The sequence below is a fragment of the Mesocricetus auratus genome, unplaced genomic scaffold, assembly GCF_017639785.1.
Source record: "Mesocricetus auratus isolate SY011 unplaced genomic scaffold, BCM_Maur_2.0 Super-Scaffold_100014, whole genome shotgun sequence".
NCBI classification, from domain to species: Eukaryota; Metazoa; Chordata; class Mammalia; order Rodentia; family Cricetidae; genus Mesocricetus; species Mesocricetus auratus.
In genome coordinates, this window is record NW_024429197.1 from 31,065,531 (window position 1) to 31,093,179 (window position 27,649).

Below are 27,649 nucleotides of genomic sequence, written 5' to 3' on the forward strand. Positions count from 1 at the left end.
AGCGACATTACAGTTACGAAGTAGTCACGAAATAATTTTATGGTTGGGGTCACCACAGCATGAGGAACTGTATTAAAGGGTTGCAGCATTAGGAGGGTTGAGAACCACTGCTCTGGAGGCTGGGCGAGGTGGCACACACCTTTAATTCCTGCACTGAGGCATTTGGATCTGCATGAGTTCAAGGCCAGCCTGGTCCCCATAGTGAATTCCAGGCCAGCCAAGGATGCACAGTGAGATCCTGCCTCAAAGTAACAACAACAGCACCACCTTCCAGGCTTAATACTAGTCACATTCATGCAATAAGAAATAGCAGGTCTTTGTCCAGGACATGCGGAAAAGGCTGGATAAATAAAATAACTTTTAAAAACTTTACTTATGTTTAATGTGTATGGGTGTTTTATGTGTGTCTTAGTCTGTGTATCACATGTATGCTTGGTGCCCTTAGAGGTGAGAAGACATCAGATCTGCTGGGACTGGAGTTAAGGTGGTTGTCACCCATTATAAGGGTGCTGGGCATTGAACTTGGGGCTTCATGAATGTTAGGCAAGCACTCTACCAATTGAGCTACACCTCCAGTCCAGCCAGGGCCTCTTTTACGACGACACTAACCCTGTTCATGAAGGCCCTTCCAGCCAATACTAGCACTTGGGAATTAGAATTTTGGTAGGGTCAGCAGCCTTCAGCTCACTTCCTCATTCCAAAGGCCCCATCTCCCAGTCATTGAGGCCAGGTTTCAAAATTAGAATTTAGGAGGGAGGATATTAGAAAGATGTTTGAGGTCCTTTGATAATGTTACAAATGAGGGCTTAACGTCTTATTGGGAAGTGTAGCCATTAACTAGCTGTGTAGCAAGGTGGTACTTTTTTGTAGTTCCTTGTTTGTATTTATGGGTGCTGGCAGGTGACTGCAGCACCTTGCTCACACAGGCTCTGCTCTTCCTGCTGGACAGCACTAGGGATTGAGTCCACTAAGCCTGGCTTTCAGTTTTGTTTTTTTAAATATGAAAACACTCTTGTCTTAACTAATAATAACAGAAAAACATGAAAGCCATCTTGACAATACCCTCTCTCCAGTTTATGTTAAGCTTGGTAACACAGGTGGGCAGAGTGGAGGAAATTGAAAGTGTTAGATGTTGCTGGTGGAGAGGAAATGGGAATCTAGCAATTCCTCTTCTGGGATGATCTCCTGACTTTACCTGCCAATGTATGGAAGGTGTTTCTATGTGGTTAATATCATAGCACCATGTTGAGAAGATTCTTCAGTACAGCACTGGGTTAAGTAATCAGCTTGGGTATTTTTTTTATTTAAAAATCTATCTCCCATATAAAGTCATAAGGAATTTTGCAGCAAATTGTTTGAATCTCATACAGACCTTAAGTTTCCTTGCTTTCTGGATAATGAATGTGACCAGACTGTTTATTTATTATTCTTTGTGTGTGTGTGTGAGCATGCGTGTGGCTGCTCTGCACGTGGATGTGGAGGATGACTTTTGGGAGTCAGCCTTACCCTCCACCTTGTCGAGACAGGCTCTCTCTCCTTCTGCCTTATGCTGTGTGCTATGGGCTAGTGGTCCTTGGACTTTCAGGTGACTCTCTTGCCTCCATCTCCATCTCTTATAGGTTCGTTGTGATTATAGGTATGAGCTTTTACTTCTGGATTTTAACTAGGTTCTGTGTATCACACTCAGGGCATGAGGCTTGTGTGGCAAGCTCTTATGCCCACAGACTCATCTCTCTGGCCCAGTAGTTTAAAAATTGAAATTGCCCATGGCTGTCTGTTGAGAGATTACCAGTTTTGAAAGATAGAATGATTCACTTTTAGACTTAGGGACTTAGGAAGAGTTGTTGCCCTATATGTGGTTTTCACTTTCCTTTTTTTTTTTTTTTTTTTTTTTGAGATAGGGTTTCTTTATGTAGGCCTGGCTGGCTACCTGGCCATCCGGGAACTCACTGTGTAGACCAGGCTAGCCTTGAACTCAGAGATCTGCTTGCCTCTGCCTACTGAGTGATGGGATTAAAGGTGTGCATTACCACTGCCTTACAGTTTTCACATTTGTCTTGAAATAATTTCAGATTTCATGACAGTGTTGCACAAAACAAGTATAAAAAATGCCTAATACCTTGTTTCTAGATCATTTATATTTTGCTATTCTCATTTTTTAGTATCTTTTATCCATATTATTATATAACTTAAATAGTTGAGAGTGGGTCAAGAGTAATGGTTGTACACCTTTAATTCCAGCCCAAGCAGGAGGATATCTGTGAGTTCAAGGCCAGCCTGATCTGCATAGTGGGTCCTAGACTAGCTAGGGCTACATAGTAAGATCCTGTCTGAAAAAAAAAAGACTTTCACAGCTAAATTATAATAATCAAAATCAAGAAATTAATATCAAGTCAAGATTATCAATGTCTGTGTCTGAGCTATTGTAGGGGAGTTTCTTGAGCCTAGGCCTCCAAAGCCAGCCTGGACACCATAGCAAGACCTCAATCTTCCCCCACTTTAAGACAAAATTAGTTAATCTTGACATCATACTGTGACCCAATCTACAGTGTATACTCCTAATTTCACTAATTTATCCCACAAATACCGTTTTCTGGATCCAAAGCCCCTCATGATTTTGTTGTTTACTTTTCTTTAAAAATTAAAAAAATTTGGTAGGTGGTTGTGAACACCCGTAATCCCAGCACTCAGGAGGCAGAGGCAGGTGGATCCCCGAGTTCGAGGCCAGCCTGGTCCAGTTCCAGGGCAGTCAAGGCTACACAGAGAAACCCTGTCTTGAGACACCCCCCCCCAAAAAAAAAGAAAGAAAGAAGAGAAAAATCATTTGCAATGTAAAGTTTTATTTCTAGAGGCCTGGGAAAGTGGCTCAAGTAAGAGCACTTGCTGTGCAATCATAAGTTAGGACTTGAGTTCAAATCCCTGGGACCCACACATCACATATATAGCACATACACATACACTCACAAGTAAATAAACATTTAAAATAAGTCCTCTGTTCCTATTGTAGGAACTGTTTTCTGAGTGTGCACCCTTTGGTGGGGGGCACTGTCCTCTTCCCATGGTGGCTTTTGAATGACTGTGGGCTGCCATTTGTGCCCTCCTCTCTCCTTCAGGCTGCTCTTGTTACCCCAAAGGTCTGTGGTTGGGATTTGGCCCTTTTTTGTGTGTTTGTTTTTCTTTTTTTCCTAACTTACAGAGATTTTGAGGTTTGGAATCACCATTTTTCTGGTTTGGCTGATTATATGGTACTGTCCACTCCTTCTTGTTTGTATTATTTTTGGAGGCTTTGGAGACAGATGCAGCAGCTTCCATTGGCCTTGGAAATCCTGGTCCTGGTGTATTTTTACTTTTGGTTGTGAGCCTAACCTTTAACGACTGAGCCATCTCTCCAGCCCCTGGTATATTTTTAAATTTATGCGTTTTCTTAAATTTTATATTAGGTGTGATATCTTAATAGTTTTCTAGTCTAAAATTTGAAATAGTTGAGTTTAATTTTGTTTGTTGGCAGGATCTGCCTGTAGCCTGGGCTGGCCTGGCGCTCACTGTGTAGCCGAGGCTAGCCTGGAATTCACACAGTCCTCTTGCTTCCAAGTCCCTCCAGAGTTCTGGGGTTACAGGCATGAACCACCGCTTCTTAGAATCTAACTTGGTAGAATCAGCAGATTTTTGTGGTTTTATAATTTGGTTCTGGAGGATTGGGATCTCTTTATACTAAGCATATTCTTTGAACAGCTGAGTTGTTTTTTAAAGGGGAACATTGTGGGGGTGGGTGGCTCATGTAGTTAAGGATGGCCTTGAACTACTGATCTTCTTGCCTCTACTTCCCAAGTGCGGGGACTACAGGTGTGCTCTTTGCCTGGCAACAGCCAAAAAACTTAATTGGCAGTTCTAACTTAGTGGTCATTAGCTTTGATTCGGGTCAGGCTTAAGAAATAAGTAGTAAGTTATCGGCAGAATTCTTTTCTAGGAGATGATCTTTTATATATGAAATTGGGTTTCATGGAAAGCCCTGTCTTGAAAACAAAATAAAACAAGAAACAACCAACCCCAAAACCCCAAACCAAATCAGAAACAACAACAATAAATCTTCAAGTCTGTCTCCCTATAGTTTCTGCCCATGGCCTTTATTTTATTTTATTTTGAGAGAGGATCTCAGTGTATATAGCCTTGGTTGACCAGTAATTTGAAAGTGTAGACCAGGCTGGCGTCAAGTTCACAGACCCTGTTTCCACTTCTTGGATACTGAGATTAAAGGCATGTACCACAGCATCTGCCTTCTGGGTACTGAGATTAAAGACATGTACCACAGCATCTGTCTCCTGGGTACTGAGATTAAAGGCATGTACCACAGCATCTGCCTCCTGGGTACTGAGATTAAAGGCATGTACCACAGCATCTGCCTTCTGGGTACTGAGATTAAAGACATGTACCACAGCATCTGTCTCCTGGGTACTGAGATTAAAGGCATGTACTACAGTATCTGGTCCTGTTTAATTTTATATTTTGAGACAAGGTTCCAAGCTGGTCTTAAATTTTATCCTCCTTGTTTCCACTTTCTGTGTGTTGGGATTACAAGGGTTTGGCACCACTCCTTGAAAACAGTGTAAGTCCTGTCCTGTGGCCACAAACCACACTGTTAAAGTTCACCTAGTCTGTAGTTAAATAGAACCTCAGAAAATAACCTATTACATAATGTCCTTTGCTCAGGTTGTTTGGGCCAGACATGGTGACACATGCCTTTAGTCCTAGCACGCTGGAGGCAGAGGCAGGCAGAGCTCCGTAAGCTTGAGGCTGTCATACTCATCATATTGAGTTCCAGGCCAGCCAAATGCTAAACAGTGAGACCCTGCTTCAGAACACAAAACAAAAACAAAACAAAACAAAAAAGATTTGGAAGGCATGTATAATTCACTGACTGTAACTTGTCTAAAGGCCTTTCTGCTGTATCATAAATGGAAGTTGTTGGGGTTTATCAGGCCATGGAGGATGTGACTATTACACCTGCTCACTCCCGGCCTTGGGAATATCTGGCAGGCACTGGGTCACTGCTGGCAATACTCTCCAGCTAACCACTATGGCTCCAGACTGTATTTTCTAGTTTTGAAACTGAATCCTAATTCTACTAAATAGAATAGACAGTTTTAAATTTTTATCTCATATGTCCCTTCATTCAATGCATGAAATGCTCAGATTTGATTATAACAAACATATGAGTGATTGCTGTCTTTAACCCTGATATTGGTGCAAGAGAAACTATGGAAATATTTAGCAAAACACTGAGTTCTTCTGTGACATTTGATGATAAGCTGAAGAAAATAGCACATTGATTGATGTTTGCTTTCTCTGCAGGAACAAAAGTTGAACACTTTGCAAAAATTGGATGGAAAAATCACAAACACTCAGTTAATAACCCGTAAGTACTTCAGAGACATGACATGAAATTCTGATCTATCCTACTGTGTAATATGCAACTGTATCCTTGGAAAACAAATGTAAGATCTCAAAGATATTAGCTTGGGTGTTTATTTTTTTTCTTTTTCTTTAATATTATTTATTATGTATATGGTGTTCTGCCTGCATGTTTCCCTGCAGGCCAGAAGAGGGCACCAGATCTCACTATAGATGGTTGTGAGCCACCATTTGGGTGCTGGGAATTGAACTCAGGACCTCTGGAAGAGCAGTCAGTGCTCTTAACCTCTGAGTCATCTCTCCAGCCTGGATGTTTAATTTTTTTTTATAAATTAAAGGATTATGCCCAAATCATACTTTCATACTTTGCCTGCTTTTGCAATTCTAGTTCTTGGCTTCTTTATGCTTAAAATACCATTACAGCTTAATGGCTATTTATTTATTTATTTATTTATTTATGTTTCTAGGGTTGTTTGTTTTGGAGAGGGGAGACAGAGTTTGAGAGAGTAGCCCTAGCCAGCCTCCAATTTGTGGCAATCCTTCTGCATCAGCCTTCTAAGTAAATAAGTCCCACCTGGCTTTAATGATTCTTTTAAATAAAAATAAAAGTGACAAGTATTAAAAAATTTACTTGGAGCTAATGATACAGGTTAGTGCTGGAGATCATGATTAGCATATATGAGGTCTTAGGTTCATTTCTTTGCAAAGCAAAAAATTGTTAAATGCATATTAATTTTATAACTGAGATGGATTTCAGTCACTCTAATGCTATTAACTTATCCTGGAAGAACAATATAATTATTTATATGCTAAAAATAATCTGAAGAAAATGATATCGGCTGTATTCAGATGTGTTGTCCACCAGCATTCTGTGACTGCTTAGTGGTTCATACCCTTATTTACTTATTTCCTCCTCCTAGACTACCAACAATTTATGTATTTCCTACTCCTAGATTACAAACTATTTATTTATTTCCTCCTCCTACATTACAAATTCCTTAAGGGCAAAAGCCATTTCTTATCTCTGGGTCCTTAATGCTTAGCACAGAGGTAATCAGAAAATTGTTTCTGAACTATCTTTGCCACATTTACCAAATGTAGACCTGTAACAGAGACGTTTTCATGTCACACATACAAAAATCACCCCACATTTGTACTTCTTCATGCTGTTGTCAGTTTCTTAGGGCATACCTGATTCTGTCTTAGGTTTCGTTTTGTGCCTTTGTAACAAAAGTAACTTAGGGGAGATTTTATTTTGGCTCACACACAGTTCCAGGCCCATCGTTGCAGAGAAGTCACAGCCGCAGGAAGTTGAGGGAACCAATCCCATCACATTCATTCATCCCTTTCTGCTTTCCAACCTGGGATGGAATGGGATTGGCTGCTTCAAGCTTGCAGCTTTGATTTCCTTGTCATGATGGACATTATGAGTTAAAATAAATCCTTTTCCCTCATCCTGTCAGGTTATTTTATCATAGCAGTGGGAAAAGAAACTGAGACAAATTCCATTCCTAAGATCCAAGACAAATCCCATCTTTTATAGAAAACCTAAGGCTATTATGAAAGTCCTGGTGAATCCCATTGCTTATGTGGTGAGTTTAGAATCCTTTAGATGATGCATGGGGCTGCCTCCTCCTCTGCTTCTGTTGGGGGCATGAGGTCCTTGCTCCCACAGATCTCTGGGGAAACCAGGAATGCTAAGCACCCAGCATTGTCCTTTCAAAGGCAAAGATGTACAACCTGTTTTTCGGTGATTAATAGCTTGGTAATCTGTGTTATCTGTTGGACCATGGCATATCAAAGTCCTACAACCAGGACTGGAGGTGGCTAGTAATCTAAATGGCCTTTACATTCCCTGTACAGCCAGGGTTCACCCTGCTCCCACAACCAGAACCAGAGGTGGTTAACAGTCCACATGACCTCTATAGTGTCTGTATGACCAAGAACATGCCAGACCCTTCCCTAGGCCCTTAAGCTAATACAGGTGGCCTCTCTCAAGAACCCATCTTCTTGGAAGAAATGGCGTGCACTTTGAGTTAAGTTTCAATACAATTATTGCCTCCTTGTGTATCAGGGATAGTGTTACAGCTGGAAACTTTTTTGAAATGATATTGTGTTTAAATATGCTGGCAATAAACTGCCTGGCGTCAGACTTTCTAGAGTTTTGAATCAGTCTGGCCGAGTACGTCAGACTGAACTGATTTTTCATTTTCACCTTCCCATGGTTTGTTCCCTTGCCTGACCTGACCCTTGCAGGAACCTCTTACTACTCTTCCTCTTTCTCTGTCTTCTCCTCTTCCTCGTCGTCTTCCCCCATTCTGTTTCGGGCAGTGTACCTGGGACAGAGTTAGCATGCAGTGGGAATGCTGGTGTTGAGTAGCAGAGCTAGGGCGAGCGACTGAAGCCTGTGAAGATGTGTAGAACTCATGTACTTATCTTTAGTTCTTGGAGAACTGCTAAAGATGCTTCTGATTTCTGGGAATGTTGAGAAATTAACAGCAGTGCACTTTTCTGGCTTTGGGACTCCAAAAGGCAGATTTTGGCTTCTTCTGGGATGAGGCAGGAACATCAGGAGTACAAGGCCATTCACGCTCTGTTACTTATCTTGTTTGAGGCCAGCCTGGGCTCCATGGGATCCTAACTCCAAAAGAGAAAACAAAACAAAACAAAAATCCTGTTTTTGAGCACATTCCCACAAAATACAAAGCTATTGAAAGGCGGTGAGGATCTGCCATAAGTAGGAAGGACTGGAGCTGGCCTATGACACCTGAGCCTTCGCTCTTAGTCTGACAGTTCTCCTGGTTGGCTCCACTTAGGTGTCCTACAGGTACCTCAGAGCCATTGGGTCTACTCTGACGTTGTCATTTCCCTCTACCCTGATTTTCCTTCACTGTTCTTCATCACGGTCACTGACATCCAGTATCCCTTGTTATCTAAGACAGAAAGCTAGAACACCTTTGAATCTACCTCCCACGGTGTTCCATCCATACGCAGCTGGGGATGACCTCACGGGTTCTGCCTCCTTACTGACTATCTTTGGAAGTCATCCCTTTTCTCCATCTTTCATTTCTTGTCCTAACTAATTACCCTCCTCCGTCTCTTTGCTGATTTGCTTTTGATAATGTCATTTTTCTATCCCTTGTACATACCAAGTTTTCCTGCTGAAATATGGGTCTTACTGTGCCACAGCCCAGTGTAGTGCCCTGTTCCTCGCTGTTTTCAGTGTTAAATAGGAACGCCATAAAACGGGCTCTTCTGCTCTCGCCCTGGGTCATTCTTCATCTCGCCTCCTCGCCCCTCCCAGACGTCAAGGCCTCCTGCCTGTCTTGATGGACTTTTTCACTTCGGGTGCTTTGCATCTGCTGCCACTTCTGCCAGGAATCCTCTCTTCCTTTGCTAGTTATTTTGGGGCATCTGGAATGAATGCACAGCTGTGTGCTCCCATACCACCCACAGAACATCTCTGTCGTAGTCTGTATTGTACTGTAAGTATTAGAACGGAATGTTTTTCTCTACTGTGGAATCATACAGAGTATGTATCCATGTCTCTTTGCCCATAGGGTATGGCTTAAATAAAGTAGTTTCAGAAAATTAGTCATGGTCAAAGTTAACTTTATTTTTATGGAACCTGGGACATCACATGTGCTAGGCCAATGATTTTTCTGTTTGTTTCAGAAACAGGGTCTCATGTAGTCCTGGCTGTCCTTGAACTGGATATGTATCTGAGGATGAGGTGGAGCTTCTGATCCTCCTGCCTCTGCATCCTGGATGTTAGGATCACTAACATGTGCCACCATACCCAGTTTATGTGGTGCTGAGAACCCAGGGCCTCACACATACTAGAAAAGCACTCTAGCTGGGTGTGTTAGCACAGGCCTTTATGCACAGAACTCGGGAGGAAGAGGCAGGCAGATCTCTGTGAGTTGGAGGCCAGCCTGGTCTACAAGGCAAGTACTAGGACAGCCAGGCTACATAAAGAAACCCTGTCGTAAAAGGAAACAAACCACCCCAACTACCAGTTGAGCTACATCCCTAGCCAGCAAGTCATTTGATTTAGCAATTAATTAATTTACTATTGTTGTGTGCTGTGTGCATGATGTGTGTGACATGTGTATGGGGTTCAGTGAACAACTCTGTAGAGTCAGTTCTCTCCTTTTATCTTTATGTGGGCTCTGGTATTGCACTCAACGTTACCAGATTTGAGTGGCTGGAACCTTTACCTGCACCGACCTCACTGACCACAAGTCATTTAATATTAATGCCTAGTATTTTCTAATTGACCAGGGGAAGGATTAGGTGTTCTGTTCTATCATCTAACTGGTGTTAACACCAGCTGGGTACATTGTTACTTGGGGCTGGCATGTCAGCTTCAGCCCTTCAGGAGACTGACCTTACTTCAGATGCCTGTTGCTGATAGCTGGCCAACACACCACACTGCTGGCTTACCGGCTACAATCTAGGGGCTCCCGTGACCCCCTCAGGTTTATGATTCTAGAATAACATAGAACTCAGGAAAGTGCTGTGTTCGCGACTATAATGTCATTATAAAGAGCATGGTGGCATATGCCTGTTATCCCAGTAGAAAGGTCAGAAGTTTAAAGTCATCCTTGGCTACCTCGAAAGTTTGAGTCCAGTCTGGAATTCATGAGATCCTAACTGTGAGAGTCCCAGTGTAGAGTTTTTGTGCTCTCTCCCGACGGAGAGGGGCTGTTACCCTCACCGTGGCCTCCTCAGTACATCTAGGTGTTCCCCTCCCTTCTGTGTGTACAATTTTTGTTGGCTTTGTTATATGGGCATGCTCCATAAGTCACTGGACACATGATTGAACTTAATTTCCAGCCTTCCTCTCTTCAGCTAAGGATGATCAGGTTCAAATCACACCTTGAATCTACGTGGTTGGTCTCTTTGGTGAGGAGATACCTATCTTAAAGGTCACAAAGGAGCAGTATGTGGTGCACACCTGTAATTCTAGCGCTGAGGTAGAGGCAGGAAAATGGAGAGTTCAGGGCTAACCTGGGCTACAGTGAGAGAGATCCTCCTAGGGGACTGACAGGGAGGAGAGAAGAGTGGAGAGGAAATGATTGACTAGGGGCCATGCTTCAGCCATCTTATTAGCCTAACAGAGCCAGTTCTATCGCTTAGGAAATGGTTTTAGAAGTTCTGCACCTAGAACCCATCACAAAACCCAGGCAGGTTTTATTATTATTGTTGTTGTTGAGACTGTTTCAAGTAGTCTAGGTTGGCCCAGAACTCACTATGTGGCTGAGGATGACGTTGAACTTCTAAACCTCCTGCTCCCTCCTCCTGAGTGCTAATGCCAAGTATAGTTAGTGCCAAGCATAGTGTTAGTTCTGGGCATGTGCCACCATTCCCAACTAGGACAGGCGGTTTTAATATACAATATATGATTTCGGAATGTTTTTCCCCTTTATTTTAAGAACTTCATTCAAATGACTTTAAGGTTGAAACTTCTTTTATGTAAGTTTGTGGGTTGTGAAAAGAAAATTCACATATTTCTGTAACACTGGACTTCAAGAAAAATTACAGTTGCTTCCTTACATCTTGTAACTACTTATCTTGTATTTAGGTATTCCCAGTTCCAAGATGAGTACAGCTTAGAAGAAATAATGAAATCAAAAAAGATTTTTGATTTTCTGACCGTCTTGCAATGCTGGTAAGAAAAGCATGTTAACATTTCCTACGCATAAGCAACTGATCTCCCCGCCCTGCCTGTCCCTCCGTGGGTAGCTGTAGGCTCGATGTAGCTTTTATAGAATTACCAGTGTTGCCTCACTCGGGGTTACCTTTTCAATGTCGCCTCACTCAGGCTACTTCCTGAGCATGTGCCCTTATTTCCTGTTGCTGCTCTGAGGCGGATCCCCTCTTGTCAAGAAAAAAATATGTTTTACTTCTTCCTTCTCTAGTAATGTCTATTTGCTTTGGGTATTCGGTTTATTCATGAAAAATGTGCCTTAGGAGGCCTGGGCACCCCCAAGGTTCTTGGAGTGTTTGTTTTCCTGGTAGACTTCTAATACAGAAAATTTTTCTCTGTGATAGATATGAAATGAAGGAATAATAGCTTTAATGATGCTCACAGTCACCTCTTGAAAACTATGAGTTCTGTGTAGTCTCTGGAGATACTGTCTGGGATGCAGTTGAAAAAAATGGGTCAGCTGTCCCCTGTGAGTCTGAAGGACAGCCCACTTAGAAAATCTTTTCCAACTCAGCGAGGGCCTCTTGTGTGGGTCACCTAGCTTCACAGCTTACTGTGGATCTGTGTCCAGATCTCGAGGCTCTTAACTCTGGACTTTTTAGCATGCCCATTCTTTTCTGCCCCAGCTTCTAAGGGAATTCCAGACTGAGCTCTCTGGGATAGAGCGAGGCTGGAGTGGTGTGAGTCCATCGTAGTATCTTCACAGCACGAACACGGGAAACAGCCTTTTAGTCTCACGCCACAGAAGGTCTCCAGAATTTCCTCATGCATCAGTGGAGGCATATCTAGGATTCCTTCCGTGAGAACTTGAGGGAGAGACTGCAGCCTGATCATGAGGGCCATTTGAGGGCTTGCTAGAGGCTCAGCCTCAGTGGGATGCATGTGCAATTTAACACCAGAGAGAAGACTGTGGCTTGGCCAGGAGACAAACTTGCTCTTCCCTCCCCTAGTTCCCAGTCTGAACCCCTAGGAGATGGTGTTGGAGTAAGTAATTATTTTCACTTCCTCCTAGTCCCACCTCAGATGGTGCCGCGGCAGCAATTGTGTCTAGTGAAGAATTTGTAAAGAAGTATGGCCTGCAAGCCAAAGCTGTGGAAATTGTGGCACAGGAGATGATGACTGACTTGCCAAGCACATTTGAAGAAAAAAGCATTATTAAAATGGTATATTTGAGATTCTTTTTTAAAATCAAGGAAAATTATTTTTAAATATTAATTTAATTATAAATTATTAATTTTAAAATTAAGGAAATATTATTTTAAATTGCAACCTAACATTTTATTGTCATTAGCTCTGGAAGGTACTTATTTATAAGAACATGATCATTAAAGGTTCTTACATAGCCTATTGTCTTAGTTAGGGTTTCTATTGCTGTGAAGAGACACCATGGCCTTGACAACTTAAAAAAAATAATTTGTTTATTTTTATTTCTATGTGCATTGGTGTTTTGCCTGCATGTATGCCTGTGTGAGGGTGTTGGACCTTGGAGTTGTGAGCTGCCATGTGGATGCTTGGAATTGAACCCAGGTCCTCTGGAAGAGCAGTCAATGCTCTTAACCACTGAGTCATCTCTCTAACACAACCATGGCAACTCTTATAAAAGAAAACATTCAATTGACATGGTGGCTTACAGTTCAGAGGTTCAGTCCATTTTCATCATGGCAGGGAGCATGGCAGCATGCAGGCAGACATGGAGCTGGTTACATCATGAGCAGAAGGCAACAGGAAGTGGACTGAGACATGGGCTGGTATCTTGAGCATATGATACCTCAAAGCCCACCTCTACAGTGATACTTCCTCCAACAATGTCATACATACTTTGACAAGGACACACCTCTTTATAGTATCACTCCCTTTGGGGGTCATTTTCTTTTAAAGGACCACACCCTTCCTTAAGGATATGTGAAGGAGATAAGCTTGTTGCACTCTTGTAATTGGGAGGTGGAGGAAGGAGAATCGGGAATTCAGGGCCACCCTCAGCTACATTGCTAATCAGATGCTACTTAGGACAGAGCCATGACTATGGTATTTTAAATTAGTAGACATGCTGTTCTTTTGGTTTTTTGAGGAAGGCTTTTCCATGTAGTCCTGACTGTCCAGGAACTCTCTCTAGACTAGGCTGGCCTCAAACTCAAGAGATTCAACAGCCTCTGCCTCCCAAGTGCTAGAATTAAAGGCATGTGCCCTTATTAAATGGAAAATAAAAGATTTCAGACCTAAAGTAAATTGAACAATTGAAGATTCACTCCTCAACTACAGAAACAATTATGATGGAAAATTAGTTTATAAAATAGTTTTTACAACATGCTACAAATTTGAAATGCCCATATAATTTTTTTTTTTTGGTTTTTCGAGACAGGGTTTCTCTGTGGCTTTGGAGGCTGTCCTGGAACTTGCTGTGTAGACCAGGCTGGCCTCGAACTCACAGAGATCCGCCTGCCTCTGCCTCTGCTGGGATTAAAGGCGTGTGCCACCAACGCCTGGCGAAATGCCCATATAATTTAATCAGTGCTTTAGTTTGGTCCTAAAATGTTCTCCATAAGCTCTTGTATTACAGATTTAGTCCCTGATCCAGCAGTGTTTTGAGGTAGTGTGCTGCTGGAGTTTTCTTGTCCCGCCAGGTCCTGCTGCTGCTTCAGCCCCAAATCAATACATAGAGACTATGCATTCTAAACTGTTGGCTGATGTCTAGGGCTTCTTATTGGCTAGCTCTATTAATCTGTATTTCCATGTGGTCTTGGCTTGGCTGCACACACCTGTACTCTCAGCACTTGAGAAGTAAGGCAGGAGGAACAGGACAAGGTCATCTTCAGCTGCACAGTGCATCTGAGGCTAGTCTGGGCTGCATGAAAGCTGCCTAAAAGCTTTCCTGCTCATCAGCTGTTTTCTTAGGTATTTTGTCATAGCACTGGGATACTGACCAGCAAAGCCAACATCATAAAGTTGGGTTATGGCATGTAGATTATATTCATAGCACATTTTATATTTCTGTTTTATTCCTTGAATAGAAATTGAACATGATCTGCACAAAAGTGATTTGAATCCTCTATGATCTTCTAAAAGAAGTTTGCGTGTTTTCCTATAGAAATTGTTCCATATTTTTCACTGTGTCTGATTCATGATGTATTAAAATTTTTCTTTAACCAGTACAACTGTACATTATAATTCCATATAACAGCCAAGATAGACACTCAGAGACTCTAAGTCCTTTTTCAATATCTTATTTAAACTTTTGTAGTTTATGGTATAAAATTCAATATGTACATTCTTCTTTTTTGGATATCATTTTATTTAGACTTTTTATATAATGCAGAATCAGCTGAGATGTCGATGTATGTGGTATTTTGAACTTTTACTGTTATGCATGTGTCACCCTTACACCCCTTGGCCCCTTACTCACTCCTGAATGGATTTTTGGCTCTAGGTTGGCTTTGACATGAGTAAAGAAGCTGCCAGGAGGTGCTATGAGAAATCCGGTCTGACTCCAGACGATGTTGATGTGATAGAGCTCCATGACTGCTTTTCTGCCAATGAGCTCCTCACCTACGAAGCGCTGGGGCTTTGTCCAGAAGGTAGCGTCTTGGAAGAGGGCTCCTTGCCTGTGTAAATTCCAACGAGAGGGCTTCCCTTTCATCATTAAACAGTAGAAATCTCTAATTGCATTTTCCCTGGACATTGGCTCTGCCACACTGTGCAATTTGAGATGTAAGAAGTTTTGATAGGAAAGTTTTTTAGGATATCTAATCTTTGATAACATCAGCCCTGGCATAACAGGGCATATGCTTCATGTACATTATGCAAATCAGTACTTAGAGTGTACTGTTAGATTTTAAAGAGGATTTATTAGATCTACAATCCCAAGTATTTTTAAATTTGTGTTTAGATAAAGCCTTGAAGAAAGGAAAATAGAAAGCCTAATTGGTGGGATGTGAAGGGTTCCTCTTCTAAAAAATACTGTTGGTAGTGTGTGAATTTCAGTTGCTTCACTTCAGGCATGCTCAAGAGAATATCATTGTATCTTATTTTAGTCTTAATTTGCATATTCCTCTTGACTAGTGATGTTGAAAATCTTTTTATGGGCTTATTGGTCATTCATTTATTTTCTTAAAAAAAGATTTATATTATCTTTAATTGTGTGTATCTGTCGGTACTTGTGTGTGAGTAAGTGAATGTGGGACTTCAGGTGCTCATGGAGTCCAGCAGAGAGCGCTGGATCCCCTAGGACTGGAGTTACAGCTGGTTGTGAGTTACCCTATGTGGGTGTTAGGAATCAAACTTGGGTCTTCTGGAGAAGAGCAGTGCATATATTTAACTGCTGAGCCATCATCTCTCCAGCCCCTCATTTACCTTCTTTTTATGTATCGTGTGTCATGACTTTATTTAAATCTCTGCCCTTTGGTTGTCTGTTATTTGTCTTTATTGTATTGTAAGAATATATATATATGTATTTATCATAATATTAATATATATATATATATACTTCATATACATTCTTGATATAGGTCAATGATAAACATTTATGTTGTGAATATTTTCTTTTAGTCCAAGAACATAGCCTTCTGTGTACATATGGTTTAGATTGACTGTTTTATTATGTTTTCTGCTTATGTTCTGTGCTTTTTCTTCCCGTTGTCCTACTGTCTTCTTTTGCATTATTTGAACATTTGTAGTGTACTTTTTAAATGTATCTACTAGCTTTTTGGCTTGATCTCTTTTCAGATTTTTGTAAATAGTTTATGATTATTGTGTGTATTGTGGTGTGCACATGGCATATTGCATGTAAGGAAAGCATCCTGGAACTGCCTTTGTCTTTCCCCCTTTGTGTGGGTTCCTGGATCAGGCTTGCATCATGAGCATTTCCCTGCTGAGCCATCTCATAGGCTCCCCCCTTCCCCCAGGCTAGCCCAACAATGACCTTGAACTTCTGGTTGTTTTGCTTCTATTTTCCAAGTTGTGACACTTTACAAAGTTAGCTACCTCCTTAGCCCCTCTGCTTCTTTTCCTTCTCTAGAGGCTGCTAATAGGACAGCCTCAGGACTGTTGGCATTTGAGCCCAGTCTGTTAGTCTGTGGTAGAACTTGCGCTTTTGGGGTGTTCAGCAGTGAGTGTTCTTGGCCTTCTGCCCATAACATGCTGCAGATGCCTCCCACAGTTGTGACAACCAAAAATGTCTGTTGACATCCCTGTGGTAAAATCTCCCCAGTTAAGAACTACTGCTCCAAGGTCATGGTGTGGCTTTAACCTTCAGTCTCTTTGTAACTAATATTGTGCCTCTTCAAAGCAAGGAAGAAACCTCACCTCCGTATTAGCTGATTAACCGACTCCTCTTTGCCTCCACTGACTCCATTTTTGTAGTTGTCATACATATTGCATCTGTTTATGTTGAAAATATTAACATGATGAAATAATTATTGCTTTCATCATTTTTGAAGACATGAAGAGGAAAAAGTCTTTTATACTTACCTAGATATTTATAATTTTTATTACTTCATTCTTAAAGATTGTGTGTGCGTGTGTGTGTGTGTGTGTGTGTGTGTGTGTGTTACAGAATGCTTGTGGAGGTCAGAGGACAATTTCTATGTTTGAGACAACGTCTTCCTCTTATTGGTCATGGCTGTGCACCCTACAAGCATCCCGAGGTTCTCCAGTCTCCACTTCCCCTTTGCTTTAGGAGCACTAGGGTTATAGATTCATGCTGGGCATTTACATGGGCTTTGGGGTTTCAAATCCAGGTTCTCATGTTTGAATGGAAATACTTTCCCCACTGAGCCATCTCTCAGCCCAAGACTGACCTGGACTGGCAGGGTTTTCTTCAGTGACAGGTTCCTGAGAGGAGGACCAAAGGATGATAAATTAAAGAAGACAAGAAAGTTTGGGAACAGGAGGTCTTGTACAAGCATGGCTCCTGGCAAAGATGTTTATTAAAAAGTATAGCATCTTATATATAATTTGTAGGGGGAAATGAACACAGTCAGCAAAGAGCTAGTCAAACCATGTTGTATAAAAGGAACATGGGAGATTGCAATTACATCACAGATCCAGCATACAGCATCCTTGAAACTGATAACTCCAATCTCTTCTGGGGGAAAGAGCCAGGTTCCCAGGAACCAAAACCCTCCCTTGAGGGTCTGTCTCCATCCCAGACTGGACCTGCCAAGTCTGCCCTGTCCAAGGACACAGTATTAGCATTGCTTTTGTCCTTTAATCAGGGCCTCTGAGAGAGCCTTGGATCTGTCAGGCTCCCAACACAAGACCTGTGTTGTTTCTTATTTTTATTCTCTGTGTTTTGCCTGCATGTTTGTATGTACAGGCCAGAAGAGGGCGTTGGATTCCATGGAACTAGAGTTAAAAGCTGTTGTGAACTCCTAGGAACCAAGCCTGGGTCCTCTGCAAGACCTGTGTCTATAGTTTTTTTTTAAAAATATAACTAAATAAAATATAGTAAGATAAAACAAAAACTATCACCTTGGAGTTGGACAAGGCAAATAAACAGAAGTAAAAGTGTCTAAGAGAAATCACAAGAATCAGGGAACCACTGAGGAATACCATAAAAACACTAAATTGAAAGATAATCTCTGCTCACAGACCGTGGTGCAGACCTGTGCAGGCCCTGCAGCAGTCTCTCTGGGTTCTTATGCGCTTTGATCATATTGGGTTACAGAGGCTTGTTTTCTCTCCATCCTTCATCCCCTCTGGATCTTACACTTTTTCCTCTTCCTCAGAGGTGTGGGGGGTGAGTGGGTGGGTTACCCCATCCTGTTGGAAGGGATTTGATAGCAACATCGCATTTAGAGCTGAATGTTCCAAGGTCCTCTCTCTGTCTCTCTGCCTCCTGCCCCCCTTTGAGACAGGCTCTCAGTACACAGCCCTGACTGACCTGGAATTCACTCTGTAGACTACACTGGCCTTGAACTCTCAGAAGTCCTACTGCCTCTGCCTCCTGAGTGCTGGGATTAAAGGCGTGTGCCCTTACAGTGATGTCTGTTTTAGAGCTTTTGCTATTATCCCACAAGTCTGTGGAACACTTTCTTTTTAGTTTTGTTTCTGTAGAGTTAATGATCAAACCTGGGGACATGCAAATCTGTTCATTTTTTAATTTTTTAAATTCCCTTTCTGCTCTAAGCCACTGGAGTAAGACGACTTCTTCTTCTTCTTCTTCTTCTTCTTCTTCTTCTTCTTCTTCTTCTTCTTCTTCTTCTTCTTCTTCTTCTTCTTCTTCTTCTTCTTCTTCTTCTTCTTCTTCTTCTTCTCTCTCTCTCTCTTTTAATTGAAAGAATTTCTTTCTTTTTTTTTTTTTTTTGGCAGTCTTGTTAGCCTTGATCACATGGCCATCTTCTGGCTTCAGTCTCCAGAGTGATAGGATGTCCTCTTTTTTCTCCTTTTTTCTTTTTGGAGACAGATCTCAGACTGGCGATATAGCTTAGTAGGCACATTGCTTGCCTCACATGCTGGAGACCCTGAGTTCAGGCTCTAATAATGAGAAAAACAAAAACAAAGGAACAAAGCGACAAGGCCGTTCTGTGCAGCTTGTCTGGAGCTTGCTGCTAAGGAGCTGGCCTTGACCTTGTGCCTCTGGCCCTGCACCCTGTGGGCTAGCATCCTGGGCGTGCACCTCCACATCTGGATTTAGTGTTTCAACTCAAAGATTTCACTTTTCAAGTTTCTATGGGATTCACTGTCTGGCTTCCTGGCTCTGCTGAGAATTCCTGTCTTGGTGTTTTGTTTCTAGTGTGTCTCCTCCACCTTGCAGTATCAATCTGAAAGTCCTTGATACCTTTGTAATGCTGACTCTGGGGTTTGGCATCCACTGATGGCCTTTCCCCATCGGGTGTCAGCTGTTTGTGGAATAATTGTAGATGGCATTGGGCAGCATGAATGTGACTGTATCCAGTTTCCTCTGGAAACGAATGGTGGGGCACGTGTAGAAGCCAGGCATCAACCTCCAGTATCAAGTCTCAGGATTATCTGGGCTTATCAGTTTTAGGTTAGGTGGGACAGCCAGTGAGCCCCAGGAATCAACCCACCTGTCTCTGCCTCCCCAGCACAAGGATTACAAGCACACATACTAAATCCAGCTTTTTATGTGGGTACTGGGGGTTACACTCAGTCTGCATACTTACATGTTTACTGACTGAGTTCTTGACCCAGCTCCACTGTTAGTCGTGATGAGTTCTGTCTTGCCTTCTGAGGTGGCTGCTGATGCCCATGTTTAGTTCCCGAGCCAGGGCTGTGCTGTGTTGATTTGGGGCCATCCTGTGCATCCATAGCTCAGGAGTGAGCCTCAGACTTACATAAGTCTCACTCAGGATCAGGGAGGGGGCTCTGCTCTGGCCCTCTCTACTGTGGCCTTATTTGCTTGCTACTAAACCTGTGGAATTTCTTTTCCTGGTCCTGTTGGGTAGAAAGGTGGGGTTTCAGTGTGATGTACACCTGTAATCCCACCACTTGGGAGGCAGAGACAGGAGGACCAGGAGTTCAAGGCTAGTCTGGGCTACTTGAGACTGTCTGAAAAAGCCAAAGGTGGGGTGGGGTGGAGAGGAAGGGGGCAGACTTAGTTCTGTAGTGCTGACACTGCCTTGTTTTGCCATGCTGTGCTGTCCCAGGATAACTGCTCCCCTGTGCAGAATTGCTAAGGACAGCCTGAAAAATTACAACTGGAATTTGCCCTGTATAGCGGCTTTCCCAAGATGTCCCTTGCTGATCTTCCTGCTTTTGTTTGCTTTCCAGTCGTCTGGTTGCTATAACTAGCATTGTATACAAGGCTTCAGTGGTGGCCACAGGAGAAGAGCACTGTGAGGGAGGAGCACTGTGAGGGAAGGAGCACTGTGAGGGAAGGAGCACTGTGAGGGAAGGAGCACTGTGAGGGAGGAGCACTGTGAGGGAGGAGCACTGTGAGGGAGGAGCACTGTGAGGGAGGAGCACTGTGAGGGAAGGAGCACTGTGAGGGAAGGAGCACTGTGAGGGAGGAGCACTGTGAGGGAAGGAGCACTGTGAGAGGAAGGAGCACTGTGAGGGAGGAGCACTGTGGAGAAAAGAGTACTGTGGAGATTGTGCTTTGGAACCAAAACCCAGTTAAATATCATACGTGATGATGACTTTCAGGTTCGTATCCCAACTCTGAATGCTTCCCTGAAATCTAGATTCAGCGAGCAAGCTGCCTACTTTTCAGGGTGTCACAGTGTGTGTGTGTGTGTGTGTGTGTGTGTGCGTGCGTGTGTGTTTGTGTGCGTGCACGCGTATGTATGTGTATGTGCGTGCGTGCGTGCATGCATGTGCATGCGTGCGTGTGTGCGTGCATGCGTGTGTGTGTGCGCGCGTGTGTGTGTTTGCGTGCGTGCGTGCATGCGTGTGTGTGTGCATGCGTGCGTGCATGCGTGTGTGTGTGCGTGCATGCGTGTGTGTGTGTGTGTGTGCTGTTTTATTTGCTTTTTGATGGCTTGTCATCGTCTCAAACCTAAGTTCAGAATAGAACTGCTAATATTTCCCAAACTCTGCTTGATATCCTCCAGTTGGATATCACATTGGAAAACTAGAATCATTCTTCTTAAAGATTTATTTATTATTCATGCGTGTGTGTTCACCCACTGTGCATGTGTGCACACATGTGTAGGTCTACACACAAAGGCCAGAAGAGGCTGTTGGATTCCTTGGTTACAGGATAGTGTCAGCTGCCCAAGTTTGTTTCTGGGAACCAAACTTGTTGCAAGAGCAACAGGTGGCCTTAACTGCGAGCCGTCCTTCCAGCCTCTGCAGAATCAATCTTGAGTCATCCTTTTCACACCGCCCCCACCGAATCCATCATCCAGTCCTGGTGACGCTGGACCTGCCTTCAAATAAATCTGCATGTACCTCTTCTTGCCAGATTTTGTCACTGCCAGCACAGTTTCTTTGGTTGTGGTCACGTCACAGCTGGCCCTGAGTCTGCTTGGATTCCTTCAGTCTCTTCTCTAGGTCCAAAGCAGAATGGTTGTGTTAGAAGCAGGTCAGTGTGGTTCCTTTTTTCCAAGCCTGCTAGTTTCTCTCTCACAGAGGCACAGGCTGAATTCTGTCTTTTTACTCCTGACCTGTGTGACCCCAGCCTCTTCTCTCTGTGACTACTCTCCTGCAACCACATTGCCTCCTTTTTCTTCTCCTTTCCTATTTTTTGTTTGTTTTTCGAGACAGGGTTTCTCTGTGTAGCCCCATCTGTCCTGGAACTCACTCTGTAGAGCAGGCTGGCTTCAAACTCACAGAGATACCCCTGCCTCTGCTTCCCAAGTGCTGGGATTAAAGGTGTGCGCCACCAACGCCCAGCTTCCCTCCTTTGTCAAGCACTCTAGGTTCATTTTTCTCTCAGGTCATGTGTCTAGAACCCCATATGGTTTGTTCAGGGCTATCTTCCTTGTTCCCACTTTCTCAAACTCTTTTCCTTCCTTGTCTCCACGGTGCTGTGGCTACTCTGCATACTGTTATCTGGGCAGCACCCATACCATTATCATCACATCTGGGGCTCCCAGATCTTGTTGTGTGATCAGAAAAGCATTGGAGGAATATTTTATATAATCCATGAACTTTTATTTATTTTGTAACCATCACAAAACAGCGAAAAAAATCATTAACAGGCAATGGGGAGGCCACCACCAAGCATGTGAAATAAATTTGTAGTTGTTTTCTGTTTGGGTTTTAGTTTGAGACAGGGTTTCACTACATAGCCTTGGCTGGTCTGGAACTCAATATGTAGACCAGGTTAGCCTCAGTCACACAAAGCACTGCCTGCCTCTGTGCCATGATAAAAGGCCTGAGCACCACTCCTGTGACTGTGAAACAATGCTTTGTTTTCTTTTTTTAACCTTTATGGCTCATCAGGGTTTTCAGTCTTTCTCCTGAGTTTTATGAAAGTGAATTTCTGTTTGTTTTTTGTGGTGCTGCAATCAAACACTAGGACATGAACATGCTAAGTAAGCACTCTACCACTGAGCCACACTTCCAGTCCTGCCCTTTGTTTTGTTTTTTTGAGACAGGGTTTCTTTGTGTAGCCTTTGCTGCCCTGGAACTCGCTCTGTAGACCAGGCTGGCTCCTAACTCACAGAGATCCACCTGTCTCTGCCTCCCGAGTGCTGGGATTGAAGGCGTGTGCCATCATGATCAGCATGCTATTTTTTTAATTAAAAAAAAAATATATATACCACACAGTAATACAGCTGAAACCAGAGAGAAATAAATGCATTTGGAAACATGAATTTTGAAACTATAATTTTCAGTTAAAATATTGAGATTATTTGTTTTGATCATATTAGTTCTTTTCTGCCTCTCTGTTACAGTTGGAGCAATTTTGGAAGCTACAGGGTTATTAGGAACTAGTAAATGCTTTGTTTCATGTAGGACATTTTTGAAGGATAAGCCTTTATTGCTCAATATCATTACTCAACATTAGAAGCATTTGCAACAAATTATTAAGCTCTTAAGAAATGTTTATATTAAGAAATCCTTGGCTATATGAAAAAGTTAGGTAAATATGCCTCGTGTCCAACTTTTTTTTTTTTTAACATTTGTGAATGTTAACTTCTTTCTCCCGTAGGGCAAGGTGGAACACTGGTTGACAGAGGCGATAACACTTACGGAGGAAAGTGGGTCATAAACCCTAGTGGTGGGCTCATTTCCAAGGGACACCCGCTGGGAGCAACAGGTGACAATACATACAGACCTCACAAGTTTTTATCCTTTTCCAAGGGACACCCGCTGGGAGCAACAGGTAACAATACATACAGACCTCACAAGTTTTTATCCTTTTCCAAGGGACACCCGCTGGGAGCAACAGGTAACAATACATACAGACCTCACAAGTTTTTATCCTTTTCCAAGGGACACCCGCTGGGAGCAACAGGTAACAATACATACAGACCTCACAAGTTTTTATCCTTTTCCAAGGGACACCCGCTGGGAGCAACAGGTAACAATACATACAGACCTCACAAGTTTTTATCCTTTTCCAAGGGACACCCGCTGGGAGCAACAGGTAACAATACATACAGACCTCACAAGTTTTTATCCTTTTCCAAGGGACACCCGCTGGGAGCAACAGGTAACAATACATACAGACCTCACAAGTTTTTATCCTTTTCCAAGGGACACCCGCTGGGAGCAACAGGTAACAATACATACAGACCTCACAAGTTTTTATCCTTTTCCAAGGGACACCCGCTGGGAGCAACAGGTAACAATACATACAGACCTCACAAGTTTTTATCCTTTTCCAAGGGACACCCGCTGGGAGCAACAGGTGACAATACATACAGACCTCACAAGTTTTTATCCTTTTCCAAGGGACACCCGCTGGGAGCAACAGGTGACAATACATACAGACCTCACAAGTTTTTATCCTTTTCCAAGGGACACCCGCTGGGAGCAACAGGTAACAATACATACAGACCTCACAAGTTTTTATCCTTTTCCAAGGGACACCCGCTGGGAGCAACAGGTAACAATACATACAGACCTCACAAGTTTTTATCCTTTTCCAAGGGACACCCGCTGGGAGCAACAGGTAACAATACATACAGACCTCACAAGTTTTTATCCTTTTCCAAGGGACACCCGCTGGGAGCAACAGGTAACAATACATACAGACCTCACAAGTTTTTATCCTTTTCCAAGGGACACCCGCTGGGAGCAACAGGTAACAATACATACAGACCTCACAAGTTTTTATCCTTTTCCAAGGGACACCCGCTGGGAGCAACAGGTGACAATACATACAGACCTCACAAGTTTTTATCCTTTTCCAAGGGACACCCGCTGGGAGCAACAGGTAACAATACATACAGACCTCACAAGTTTTTATCCTTTTCCAAGGGACACCCGCTGGGAGCAACAGGTAACAATACATACAGACCTCACAAGTTTTTATCCTTTTCCAAGGGACACCCGCTGGGAGCAACAGGTAACAATACATACAGACCTCACAAGTTTTTATCCTTTTCCAAGGGACACCCGCTGGGAGCAACAGGTAACAATACATACAGACCTCACAAGTTTTTATCCTTTTCCAAGGGACACCCGCTGGGAGCAACAGGTAACAATACATACAGACCTCACAAGTTTTTATCCTTTTCCAAGGGACACCCGCTGGGAGCAACAGGTAACAATACATACAGACCTCACAAGTTTTTATCCTTTTCCAAGGGACACCCGCTGGGAGCAACAGGTAACAATACATACAGACCTCACAAGTTTTTATCCTTTTCCAAGGGACACCCGCTGGGAGCAACAGGTAACAATACATACAGACCTCACAAGTTTTTATCCTTTTCCAAGGGACACCCGCTGGGAGCAACAGGTAACAATACATACAGACCTCACAAGTTTTTATCCTTTTCCAAGGGACACCCGCTGGGAGCAACAGGTAACAATACATACAGACCTCACAAGTTTTTATCCTTTTCCAAGGGACACCCGCTGGGAGCAACAGGTAACAATACATACAGACCTCACAAGTTTTTATCCTTTTCCAAGGGACACCCGCTGGGAGCAACAGGTAACAATACATACAGACCTCACAAGTTTTTATCCTTTTCCAAGGGACACCCGCTGGGAGCAACAGGTAACAATACATACAGACCTCACAAGTTTTTATCCTTTTCCAAGGGACACCCGCTGGGAGCAACAGGTAACAATACATACAGACCTCACAAGTTTTTATCCTTTTCCAAGGGACACCCGCTGGGAGCAACAGGTAACAATACATACAGACCTCACAAGTTTTTATCCTTTTCCAAGGGACACCCGCTGGGAGCAACAGGTAACAATACATACAGACCTCACAAGTTTTTATCCTTTTCCAAGGGACACCCGCTGGGAGCAACAGGTAACAATACATACAGACCTCACAAGTTTTTATCCTTTTCCAAGGGACACCCGCTGGGAGCAACAGGTAACAATACATACAGACCTCACAAGTTTTTATCCTTTTCCAAGGGACACCCGCTGGGAGCAACAGGTAACAATACATACAGACCTCACAAGTTTTTATCCTTTTCCAAGGGACACCCGCTGGGAGCAACAGGTAACAATACATACAGACCTCACAAGTTTTTATCCTTTTCCAAGGGACACCCGCTGGGAGCAACAGGTAACAATACATACAGACCTCACAAGTTTTTATCCTTTTCCAAGGGACACCCGCTGGGAGCAACAGGTAACAATACATACAGACCTCACAAGTTTTTATCCTTTTCCAAGGGACACCCGCTGGGAGCAACAGGTAACAATACATACAGACCTCACAAGTTTTTATCCTTTTCCAAGGGACACCCGCTGGGAGCAACAGGTAACAATACATACAGACCTCACAAGTTTTTATCCTTTTCCAAGGGACACCCGCTGGGAGCAACAGGTGACAATACATACAGACCTCACAAGTTTTTATCCTTTTCCAAGGGACACCCGCTGGGAGCAACAGGTAACAATACATACAGACCTCACAAGTTTTTATCCTTTTCCAAGGGACACCCGCTGGGAGCAACAGGTGACAATACATACAGACCTCACAAGTTTTTATCCTTTTCCAAGGGACACCCGCTGGGAGCAACAGGTAACAATACATACAGACCTCACAAGTTTTTATCCTTTTCCAAGGGACACCCGCTGGGAGCAACAGGTAACAATACATACAGACCTCACAAGTTTTTATCCTTTTCCAAGGGACACCCGCTGGGAGCAACAGGTAACAATACATACAGACCTCACAAGTTTTTATCCTTTTCCAAGGGACACCCGCTGGGAGCAACAGGTAACAATACATACAGACCTCACAAGTTTTTATCCTTTTCCAAGGGACACCCGCTGGGAGCAACAGGTAACAATACATACAGACCTCACAAGTTTTTATCCTTTTCCAAGGGACACCCGCTGGGAGCAACAGGTAACAATACATACAGACCTCACAAGTTTTTATCCTTTTCCAAGGGACACCCGCTGGGAGCAACAGGTAACAATACATACAGACCTCACAAGTTTTTATCCTTTTCCAAGGGACACCCGCTGGGAGCAACAGGTAACAATACATACAGACCTCACAAGTTTTTATCCTTTTCCAAGGGACACCCGCTGGGAGCAACAGGTAACAATACATACAGACCTCACAAGTTTTTATCCTTTTCCAAGGGACACCCGCTGGGAGCAACAGGTAACAATACATACAGACCTCACAAGTTTTTATCCTTTTCCAAGGGACACCCGCTGGGAGCAACAGGTAACAATACATACAGACCTCACAAGTTTTTATCCTTTTCCAAGGGACACCCGCTGGGAGCAACAGGTGACAATACATACAGACCTCACAAGTTTTTATCCTTTTCCAAGGGACACCCGCTGGGAGCAACAGGTAACAATACATACAGACCTCACAAGTTTTTATCCTTTTCCAAGGGACACCCGCTGGGAGCAACAGGTAACAATACATACAGACCTCACAAGTTTTTATCCTTTTCCAAGGGACACCCGCTGGGAGCAACAGGTGACAATACATACAGACCTCACAAGTTTTTATCCTTTTCCAAGGGACACCCGCTGGGAGCAACAGGTAACAATACATACAGACCTCACAAGTTTTTATCCTTTTCCAAGGGACACCCGCTGGGAGCAACAGGTAACAATACATACAGACCTCACAAGTTTTTATCCTTTTCCAAGGGACACCCGCTGGGAGCAACAGGTGACAATACATACAGACCTCACAAGTTTTTATCCTTTTCCAAGGGACACCCGCTGGGAGCAACAGGTGACAATACATACAGACCTCACAAGTTTTTATCCTTTTCCAAGGGACACCCGCTGGGAGCAACAGGTAACAATACATACAGACCTCACAAGTTTTTATCCTTTTCCAAGGGACACCCGCTGGGAGCAACAGGTAACAATACATACAGACCTCACAAGTTTTTATCCTTTTCCAAGGGACACCCGCTGGGAGCAACAGGTAACAATACATACAGACCTCACAAGTTTTTATCCTTTTCCAAGGGACACCCGCTGGGAGCAACAGGTAACAATACATACAGACCTCACAAGTTTTTATCCTTTTCCAAGGGACACCCGCTGGGAGCAACAGGTAACAATACATACAGACCTCACAAGTTTTTATCCTTTTCCAAGGGACACCCGCTGGGAGCAACAGGTAACAATACATACAGACCTCACAAGTTTTTATCCTTTTCCAAGGGACACCCGCTGGGAGCAACAGGTAACAATACATACAGACCTCACAAGTTTTTATCCTTTTCCAAGGGACACCCGCTGGGAGCAACAGGTAACAATACATACAGACCTCACAAGTTTTTATCCTTTTCCAAGGGACACCCGCTGGGAGCAACAGGTAACAATACATACAGACCTCACAAGTTTTTATCCTTTTCCAAGGGACACCCGCTGGGAGCAACAGGTAACAATACATACAGACCTCACAAGTTTTTATCCTTTTCCAAGGGACACCCGCTGGGAGCAACAGGTAACAATACATACAGACCTCACAAGTTTTTATCCTTTTCCAAG

General features: G+C 43.2%; 1 protein-coding gene across 4 annotated transcripts in view; it reads left to right on the plus strand.

Moving 5' to 3' along the window:
- Positions 1-27,649, plus strand: part of Scp2 (sterol carrier protein 2) — an 87,869-nt gene that overhangs the window by 18,207 nt on the left and 42,013 nt on the right. For 2 of the 4 annotated variants that reach the window (XM_040757008.1, XM_040757006.1), the window contains exons 9-13: positions 5,350-5,413; positions 10,997-11,083; positions 12,135-12,285; positions 14,547-14,694; positions 22,680-22,853. In XM_040757008.1, the coding sequence (XP_040612942.1) occupies positions 5,350-5,413; positions 10,997-11,083; positions 12,135-12,285; positions 14,547-14,694; positions 22,680-22,853 (624 nt within the window). The remainder of the gene's footprint in view (positions 1-5,349; positions 5,414-10,996; positions 11,084-12,134; positions 12,286-14,546; positions 14,695-22,679; positions 22,854-27,649) is intronic. The other 2 variants (XM_040757007.1, XM_013114932.3) reach the window with 2 other exon arrangements.